This window comes from Balaenoptera physalus (assembly GCF_965194825.1).
Source record: "Balaenoptera physalus genome assembly, chromosome: 14".
In the NCBI taxonomy this organism is placed as follows: domain Eukaryota; kingdom Metazoa; phylum Chordata; class Mammalia; order Artiodactyla; family Balaenopteridae; genus Balaenoptera; species Balaenoptera physalus.
This window is the reverse complement of record NC_138893.1, coordinates 27,107,785-27,115,867: the sequence shown is the minus strand read 5'-3', so window position 1 is coordinate 27,115,867 and position 8,083 is coordinate 27,107,785. Positions and strand designations below refer to the sequence as shown.

General features: G+C 53.3%; 1 protein-coding gene across 2 annotated transcripts in view; it reads left to right on the top strand.

The window, feature by feature from the left end:
* Positions 1 to 224: 224 nt before the first annotated feature.
* PTPRE (protein tyrosine phosphatase receptor type E) overlaps positions 225 to 8,083 on the top strand; it is a 165,079-nt gene continuing 157,220 nt past the window's right edge. Inside the window, exon 1 of one of the 2 annotated variants that reach the window (XM_082423187.1) lies at positions 225 to 382. Coding sequence is in view for 1 of the 2 variants with exons in the window: in XM_082423184.1 (XP_082279310.1) it covers positions 327 to 382 (56 nt within the window). In the remaining variant the exon portion in view is untranslated. The remainder of the gene's footprint in view (positions 383 to 8,083) is intronic. The other variant, XM_082423184.1, reaches the window with a different exon arrangement.

The following is an 8,083-nucleotide window of genomic DNA, read 5'->3' as shown; positions in this document are numbered from 1 at the left end:
CGGATCCCGGCCGGGCGCCGGCCATCCCGGCGGGGCGGAGCCGCGGCCTCAGGTGGGGCGGGCGCCGGGTGCGCTCCCCGCGCCGGACACCAGGCGTCGCCCCCGCTCCTCGCGGCGCCGGGCCCGCCCCCGCCCCCGCCGCGGAGCCCGAGCCGAGCGGCGCGGAGGAGCAGCGGGAGCGGCCGGACAAATTTCCTGCTCGGCTGCGGGCGGCGCGGGTGCGGCGGCGCCCGGACCCCGCGGCCTCCGCGCGTCCCCACGACCGTCCTGCGCGCCCGGCGGGGACGGCGGGGCGCCCCGGAGGGCGGCGGGCGGGCGCCCGGGAGATGCGGAGCCGCCGCGGCGGCGGCGGGATCGGCGCGACCGGACCGGCGACCCCGAGGTGAGTGCGCGCGGGTTGCGGGCCGGGGGCCGCGCGCCCGGGGCGGCCGGAGCAGGCCGGGGACGCCGCCTCGGCCGCCGCCGCGGGAGGGGCCGCGCCGGGGTGCCGGGTCCCCGAGCCCGGTCCCTGCCGGCCCGCGGCGCGCCCGGCGCCAGCGTCAAGGGACCGCGCGACCCCGGCCCTCGGGCCCCGGGCCCCCCCAGCCCAACTTGGCGACCAGGTTGGCAGCTCTCGCGCTCCCTCTGGGTAAGCGGACCGGAGGAGCGTGTGTGTCTGCGGGTGGCGACGGCGCTGGGGGGACGGCGACAGGGAGCACGCGTGTGAAAGCAGGCGAGACCCAGAGCGGGTGCCAAGCGGGTGACTTGGGGGCTGCCGCACGCAGGGGGTCGAGACGAGACGGGCGCCTTTGGAGGAAGCGGCTCCGAGTTGCACCAACTCCGGGAGGGGCGTGGGCTGCTGTCCAGGCGCCCCTTGCCTTCCCGGGGAGGGGAGCGGAGTGGGATGCCGCTGGGGGCTCAGAGATGCGTCAGGGAGTGCGGGGGACGCGGGCAGGCCCCGCTGGCCCAGGCCGGCCCGCGGCGTCAGCGGGGTGACCTGTCAGAGTTCCTGGGCCAGAGGGCAGCGCAACGCCAAGCCCGCGGGCTCCCCGGGACCATCTGGGAAAGGCCGGACAACCCCTAGGATGGAGAGGCATAGCCAAGCCCTGAGTGATTGTGCTGGACTTGACCTAAATTCCTTCCTGGCGTGGCAAACCCTTCTAGAAAGGTGAAACAATTATACTGGCAGAATTGTGATATCGATCTGTCTCGGAAGAGGACCTCTCTACCAGAGTTTCAACCCAGGAAACTCAAGGAAAGAGGAATCCGGCTCTGTGTGTGCTTGTATTCTAGAGTGAAAGGTGGTAGAACTGGATCAAAACCGGCAAAGGCTGGTCACATGTTTCAGAAGTCCCTGGGCCCACGTCCAGCCAGCTCCTGACCCCCGGTGCCTCTTGACCCAGGGTCCCTGGAGGTCTTTGTGTCTGAAAGGTCAGTGAAATCCTGCCTCTGCAAAATAGACTCATGCCCATATAAACTGTGGCAGGGAGAGGGGATAAAGGGAGGGCCGTGCCTTTTCAGAACCAGAGCTCTCAGCCAAAGGAGGGTGTGAAAGGGTGGGTGTCGGTGGCCCAGGCTGGCTCCTGACTGCCATGGTCACTCATCCTTCGTGGTATGGGGCAGAGCTCTGTGTGCGAATAGGACTGAGGTCTGGGCTTTCTGAGCACAGGCTCTAAGCCTTCGGGGAGCGAAGGGCCAGGTGGTGACATGAAACAGGCCCTTCCCCGACGAGACACTGCCTCTGACCGTGACCTCAGGGGCTGAGGTCTTTGTTCATCGGTGTTAGTGATGCCTGCGAACCAGCAACTGCCCCTCCCCTGCCCCCAGAATCCCCAGACTTTCCACGTGTCAGCGAGACCTAAGAGCTACATTTGTCCCTGTAGAAGGCCAGGTCGTCAGATGGATCCAGACGGTTTCAGATTTAAAGCCATACCTACTTAGCGCCCCCAGCCAAGTGAGTTGTGGGCAGTGGTTGAGGAAGTTCACTTTACTGTCACTGTGAGGCCTCCCGGGGCCCCTGTGGAGGCACAGAGGGAATGCGAAGCGTTGTGGTCAGGTCCACAAGCCCTGCACGGGGGCCACTTCTCACTGCTGTGGAGGGACACCTAGCCCCGAGATGGCCTGGGTCAGTGCCTCCAAGGAAGCCTGCAGAAGCCCCCCCGGAGCTCTGTGTCCTCGCGCTTTACCCCTTCCCGTCCAGGGTTGTGTGTGTGTGCAAATCATCCACCCCTGAGAGCGGCTGCAGCAGCCGTAGGATGGGGGTCCGGGGTCCGCAGAGGGGGCGTATTGAAGGTGGATGTGTGAGGGGTTGACAGCGCTCGATGGTTGGTTAGCAGTGAAGCTGGAATGTGAAGGTGGGTCTCCTTTGAACTGTGCCCCCATTGGTCCACTGGTCTCTCCTCCTGCTGCCATCGTCCCAGTCCAAGCCATCCCCCTTTTAGCAAAACCCCCTCCTTCCAGGTCAGAGGCACGTCCTAGCCCAGGCCAGTCCTCTGCGATTCCCAGGCTCAGGTGCCCACTCTACCTTTCTTCTGGGATGTCAAATGCCCCTAACTCAACATGTCCCAAATCAAACTTGTGAACTCTTCTGACCCAGCCCAACACTTTCCTGATGTTTTCTTTATCCGTCTGATCACACCAGCCTCCACCCTGCTGTGGAAAGACAGGCTGGCTTGTCGTTTCCCCGAGGACCATACTGTGTCCTCCGTGCCCAGCCAGGCAGGTACCTGACAGGAGGCTCTGATAACTATCATTGGACGAATCGAAACATTTTAGGAGCGCATCTGCAGATGTAGGGGAGTTTGTGTCTCTTTAGGGGATGTCTGTTGTGGTTGATAGGCAGAGCCACTCATTTTTTTTTTTTTTTTTTAATGTGATTGAACTGGATCCTGGAGAGATAAGAGAGGTCTGTCTAGGGACCACATTGACAGTGCTTCTGCAGATGCCCGACATACTTGCTAAAATGACTGACCTGGACCAGAGCGACCCCAGATGACCTCCCAAGGAGGCGGGTTGGAGATCAGTCAGGCGCCCCATGGACGCCGCCCTCCGTTCCTTTATTTGACATGTCTTTTTCATTTATAATGTTTGAGTTACACTTACAGAGGTTCTGCTGTCAAAACAAGAACAAATATATCCATTAGGATAAAGACTGGCCTTCTTAATATTTGATTATCACTAGGAAGAAACTGCGTGTTCCAAGATCGCCTTCAGCACTTCTCTTGGCGTGCCGTCTCCTAGTGAAGCAATGGCTCTGTGCTCCCTGAAGGCACCCCTATGCTTTCCGGAGTCTCAGAGATGGAGCCTGCTCAACCCCCTACTCTGAATCTCCTTCCCCTTTATCTCCATCTTCGGGACTCCTACTCATACCTCAAGGCCCACTTCAAATGCCTGTCTCCACAGAGCCTTCCTAACCCCTCTCCATAAGAGATATCTCTCTTCCTTTTAGTTCTGCAGAAGGTTACCTGTCCTGAAGCAGCTATGAGAATCTATTTTGATTTCCAGTTGACTTGTTTATCTCCTCTACCAGGTCATTTGTGTTTTCAGGGTGGAAGGTATGTCTCTGAGAGCCTGGACTTTGGGTTCAGGTATGGATTCAAATCCTGGTTCTGGTATGACCTTGGCTGAGTTATTCGAGATTCATGCCTCAGTGTTCTCTCCTCTAGAATGGGAGTGATAATCTCTACTTCACAGGACTGTTGTGAGAATGACGGTTGATGCATATAAAGTACCAGGCACATGGCTGGCGCTCCGTAAATTGTGGTTATTAGTCTCCTCCAATACCCGAGGCTGTGTATTGCATGCAGTAAGAAACAGTGATGTTTGAATGAATAAATGAATAAGCTCAGAATCCACATGAGTAGATAGATACCTTTTGTGTGCCTTCCACAGTGCTAGATCAAATCAATACGGTGGGACATGCCAGTTAACTTTATTTTTTGCGTGATAATTTGAAAGATGATGTAAAATTTGCGTGATTAAGTATTTTAATCTGTGCTCCATGAACAAATCCATTCTTTAACACACGCCATTGACTCTTCAATGTTCGAATGATCTGGTAGGCGGAGATGCAGTGTTTTATGTGCATTAGCCTGGGTTCATGGGCTGGATTAAACCAGGCTGTGTGCCAGATGCAAGTGAGCCAAACCGGCATCGAGAAGTGGTGTGGTCTAGAACCAGCGTGGCCCCAGGGTCAAGAGAATGGCTTCTAGACTAGAAAACAAAGCCTATGAAACTGGACTGCCCCCCAAACCCTCAGAACTTCACTTTTCTTACCTCCAAAGAGAGACGTGTGGCACCGGGCCACCTCTGAGCCCCTCCTAACCCCAGTGTGCTGATCGATTTCACCCATCCACGCTGGTCCAGGCGGTGCTGCCGACCGCACGCCCGGCTGCATCCACAGCTGGGCGGCCTCCCTTCCCGGTTCATCACAGGGGCCACATCCTCTCTGCGCTGGGTACCAGATCTACCCAGAGTAGGATTAGGCTCATGGGTATATTCAGCATGGTGTTAGTTTTACATGCTGACCCCAGACATACCGAAAGGCTTTTTTTGGAGAGTTAACTTCTCACTGTTCTGTCACTTGGGTTTTTCTCCAAAAGCAGAGTGCTGGATAACATTCTAGATGGTTGGAGTTTTAGATCAGCTGCACCGGAGGAAAACAGGTTTCCTTGAGTTTTACTAAATCCTCCAACAGATACGCAGGTGTACAGTTGTGGGGCTGGGGGAGCGTCTGCCGGATTCAGGCTGGGGGACCCCTAGTTTGGGGATTACCAAGCTGACTTCCTTTTCTTCTCTCCGTCTGGCTGCCGTTCCCCAAACCTTGTCCATCAAGGGCCGCCCCAGGTGTTCTACCTGGGGAGTTTTGATGTGGTTCGCAGCCTCTTTGAACTCACATGGCTCCCGGCCCAGAGCCAGAAATGTGAGCCTGATGTCTTTCAGTTGTGCAAATACTTCAAAGGAGTTGTCAAAGCTTACGAAATAAAAAATGTTAGCAATATCTTTCAGAAAAACAAACATACCCTTTTATATTGATTCCCAGCGAAATAAGAAGCAAGTAAATATATATTTTTTAATGTGTGTTTTTAAATAGGTTTCATATATAATCAAGAGTATATTGGATGCGAGATCCAAAAAGGTGACAACGTTTTCTTTCTCCCTGAAACAAATATAAACTCCAGCAGGGGACAGAGGAGAGTTTGAAGGAAAAAAATGATCCTTGGTTATGTGCTAAAAACCTGAAGCGTTTTGGGCAGGTGTTTTGCTGTTCTGTTTATTGGGTGGGGAATGAAGAATTGATAGGAAAACTTGTTTGGACCCCAAGCCTGGGTTCCAGCAACGCTAAATATGATCTGGCAGAAAGGCTCATACCGGAACGAGCGTTCAGCGTTCAGCCACGCTCCCCGGCAGGTGCACTGGCTGCGTCGTCCTCTCCAGGGGTGCTGGGTTGCTCGCCAGGTGCCTGGAGCTCACAGGGCACCCAGGCTTCCAAGAGAAGTGGAAAGTGGAGGAGTGGAGGGAGGGGAGGAAGTGACAGACCCGAGTGCGAGCTGTCTGTCCCGGGCAGTGGAGGAGGCTGTATGCATAGGGCTCCCCCAGCAGTGATTTTACTCTGTCTGAGAACCAGCAGTGGATCTAAGCCCCAGGCTTTGCTTTTCACTGGCAGGTGCCCAGCCCAGGACTCAGAGCACAGACTTTGGAGCAGAGGGATGGGGTCAGGCTGGGGCTCTTGACACTGAGGCTCTGGGCAAGTGACTTACTGTCTCCCAGTGTGATCCCTCCTCTTTCTGATGGGGACAATGACACTTCCCAAACAGGGTTGTTATGTGGATGGACTGAGGTCACGTATAGAGAGCACGGCCTCCTGCTTACCAGACGGTCACTGGTACAGCTATCATGTCCAGGAGTCCAGGGGCGACAGGACCGGCATCAAAGGCTCGAGATGATCTGAGCTCTGATTTCTGCTCAGCTACACTTGCTTTGTCCTCAAAGCAAGTCACTCCATTTCCATTCTGTAAACACAGGCAGTTTTGGTTATTAATGTCCTTAAATCTATTTGGTCGTTTCCAGCTGAACGTTAGTCAACGATTTTTGTACTAGGGAGCAAATTACTTGCATTTTTCTTCTCAGCTAAGATTTTTGAATGTCCTGTCGCCTAGCTACTTGGTTACAATGTGTTATTCTGAGTGACCTTTGTACTCAGCCTTGTTATTTTGTTTCTGACCCCAAAAGGACTTGGCGTTTTCAGGCTGTGTCCCAGGGACGGTGCTTCCGTGGGTCTGCTCCGCTGCGTTCAGCAGACTTGGCCTTGACTCCTTTGTCAATATGCACGAGTGCCGGGGGTGGGAGCCCGCTGGGGCAGAGCCTGGCCGGTGCCACCTCCTGTCCCAGCAGGTACCCCGTTAAACCGTGGGCGCTCCGGCCTCCCTTTCTTCCTCTCTGGTTCAAAAGGCTGGCCTCAAAGGGGGACACCCACTTACATGATTTGATGTCACAGCCCTGGGGCCTCCCCTCCCTCACTCACCAGTCTGGCTGGATTCTTGTCACGGGATAAAGCTTTTCTCTGGTCGTTTGAGATATGGCTCAGAGGGGCTTTGAGGGCTTTGAGGACACCAGTGGCCAGTTTTTCCTACGTCACAATTTTTCCCAGAGCTGGCCTGCTCTTAGCCATTTTATACTAATCCACTTGTTACAAAACAGGGAGACTATCAAGATACTAAGCTTTTTATCTTCTAATGATTGTCATCTGAGGAGACCTCCAAATTTTTCATTCCAGAATGGGAGCCCTGGATCCTAGGACCTGTAGGCAAGAGTTAAGGACCAAGGCATAGCCTGAGACGATTTCAGAGAGCAAGGGGGTGACCTGTCACTTCCATTAGGGCACGGAGCTAACAGTTAGACCCAAAGACACTGCATCTCAGAAGCAGAAGCTCTCTCAACAATTCCAGGGGAACAGGGGTAGGGAATCAGTATGAATTAACAAAAAGTCAGGATATTTGTATCCTTTTATGACATTCAGGGATTTACAGTAACTCAGTCTGGGCTCACAAAATGTTGCCTTAGGGCACTTGCTTTAATGACTAGAAAACACATAAATGCTCTTTCAAAGAGATTAAAATACTTCAGCTTCTTAAACATGTAAAAATAAACCCATCTCAGTTGCACTATGACATTGGCTAATCAAAAGAAACTCTCCTTTGCAACCACATTATTTCAAGTCATCTCAAAACCTGCCTGGTTACTAATAAAAGTATTCCTTGTAATGAACGCTTTTCTTCAGTAGGTGGTTTTTCTGGCTCTGAAAGTGGCCTTAGTTTTATAAACAGCCCAGCATTTAAGTCCTGGACATCAAAATGCTTTGAAACAGTCACCCCGTCCTTCAAGTTCAAATACAGTTGGCTCAGCACTGTCTCCTCCTGAGCTTCTGGCAGCACTTCATTAAGTGCATCAGTAATTCAATAAATTACTTTTCGCCAGTGTTGCGAACATCAGCTAAAGTTCAGTCATCTATTGGAGATGGTATCAGTCTGCTCATTTAAATTCCTTTGAGCAAAGTCCTGATTTGGCCCAACATAATATAAAAATGCAAGAGCCAGAAATTTAATAATTTTGCACAGAATTGGGCCAAGCTAGGCCTATTCTTAGCCAGCCAGTGATATTCTTTCAAAGGATATTTCTTGGTTTTAATCAAATGTGGGTTGTATTTAAAAGAGTCTGTAAGGTCGTATAGAAGGGACAAATGGGGATTTAAACATTTATTGCGTATCTACGATATACTTGCACTGGGCTTAACACTGGTGTTACAAAAAGTCACAGTGCCTGTTCTGTGGGTGCCCCACACCCATAGGAGGGCAAAATCCATCATTTCCAGGGCATATATAACGTAAAGGTGGATGCAGAGGTGGAACAGAGCCGTCAAGACGGGCATTTGAAGCAGGGGCCTGGAAGGGCTTCACCAAGTAGAGCAGGCTTCGTTTTCAAGTATGTTTTCTTGGCAGCCAACAGGGCTAGAACATTCCAGACAGAGGGGCCTCCGTGTGCTTGCCCAGCGGTGAAAAGTAGCGTGACCTGTCTGAGGAACAGCGGGTATCTGAGTGCAGCTAAA